Raw genomic sequence first — 1699 nt, forward strand, 5'->3', positions numbered from 1 at the left:
GGGGGCGACTGGGGCACCCCAACCCCACCTAGGCGCTCGTACAGTCTGAGCAGCAGGACTAATCCTGGCCACCCCACCCCCCATTTACCTCCTGCACCCCCCACCCCCCCTGCTGCCCCCGAGTCTCTCAGGAAGGACTTCAGCTCAAACCTGTGCCTGAACCTGGGGAGTCTGAATGCCCCCCCAGGGGACCGGAAGCACCGCAGTTGGCCCCGCCTGGACCGCGGGGGGGCCCGCAGGTACCTGAAGCTGGAGAATAAGGAGGATTCTGTGGACAGGCTGCTGGAGCACCAGGACTCTCAGTGGGGATCCGGGCCTTTCCAGTGACCCTGAGACTGAACTGCCACTATATGGAAGCCATTTTGGTAAGGGCCCTATGTGGAAGCCATTTTGGTAAGGGCCCTGTGTGGAAGTCATTTTGGTAAGGGCCATTTGTGGAAGCTATGTTGAAGCCATTTTGGTGAGGGCCCTGTGAGGAAGCCATTTTGGTAAGGGCCCTTTGTGGATTGTTGAGAGGGGAAAGTTGTCTTTCACACACCAAGAAGTACTGATTCTGATCTTGGTTCTGCAGAAAGTGAAATCTCATGACTTGGGGGGGGGGGGGCAGCTCCCAGACCCATACAGACTGAGTCACGCAGAGGGAATGATGAGCATGAGTGTGTTTGTGTGTGTGCGTGAACTTTTAATATTATCTTTGTGGGAACCAAATGTCCTCACAAGGATAGAAAGATGAGGAAAATTTATCTTTGTGGGGGTTAGGGTTAGGGAGAGAGGTTACGTAATGAATGTAGTCATTGGGAAGTTCTCATAAGGATAGCAGTACAGGACTGTGTGTATGTGTGTGTGTGCGTGTGTGTCCCGCACTGCGGGTAAATCAGGTCTCTGTGGTGTGTTCACACTGTATCTGAGTGGCTGTGTATGTGTGGAGGGCCGTCGTCACTGTGAAATAAACTGATTAAAATCCTCTGACTCCCAGAGACACTGTGACAGGTATCGCAGAGACACTGTGACAGGTATCGCAGAGACACTGTAGGCAATGAGAGGCAGTTGAAGGATTCAAACCCGAGCCCTAAAAGCTGCCATGAGAACATAATTTTATTGATGGACCAGAGTATACTGCCGACAGGCTGTCCTTGTTTGTTTGCAAACTCTCACCATCTGCTTGGCTGTTTCCCAGCATGCACCCTGTCTGGGGTATGACATGGCTGCCCCAGGGGAGAGCAGCGCAGACCTTTTCTCTGTTGTGTGATTTAATGCTGTTCTGCTGGTATTAAAAGCAATAGCTCTTTTACTGAAGGACTGATTACTGTGGGGAGCTGGGGAGGAATAAACTGCGTCTAGTCCCATCTCAACGGCCTGTGCTTCTGTTACTGCTTGGTTCCCTTCCCCAAACTGGCCCAGAGGCTCATACCCACAGCCACACATCACAGATGAGCCTGTCTCTGCAGCGCTTGTGTTCCGTTTGTACAGAAAGGCCGAGTAGAGCACACGTTCAGTATGGTGTGATTTCTGCCGCGGAACTGTCTTCCACACCTGGATGGTCCACGCACAGTCTGTGAAGGTACAAGTATCTCCTTCCCAATAACAGCAAGCTTGCAGACAGCACAGCCTGCTCTAACACAGCACAACACACACAGCTGCTCTAACACACAGCACAGCCTGCTCTAGCACAGCACAGTCTGCTCTAACACAGCACAAC

General features: G+C 52.3%; 1 protein-coding gene across 1 annotated transcript in view; it reads left to right on the plus strand.

Annotated features, from left to right (window-relative positions):
* LOC135251189 (transmembrane protein 200B) overlaps positions 1–1352 on the plus strand; it is an 8190-nt gene extending 6838 nt beyond the window's left edge. Inside the window, exon 2 of the mRNA XM_064328402.1 lies at positions 1–1352. This exon is cut by the window's left edge and continues 1038 nt beyond it. Within this exon, the coding sequence (XP_064184472.1) occupies positions 1–327 (327 nt within the window). The 3' untranslated portion in view covers positions 328–1352.
* Positions 1353–1699: the final 347 nt, after the last annotated feature.

Source organism: Anguilla rostrata, chromosome 1 (assembly GCF_018555375.3).
Source record: "Anguilla rostrata isolate EN2019 chromosome 1, ASM1855537v3, whole genome shotgun sequence".
Lineage (NCBI taxonomy): Eukaryota > Metazoa > Chordata > Actinopteri > Anguilliformes > Anguillidae > Anguilla > Anguilla rostrata.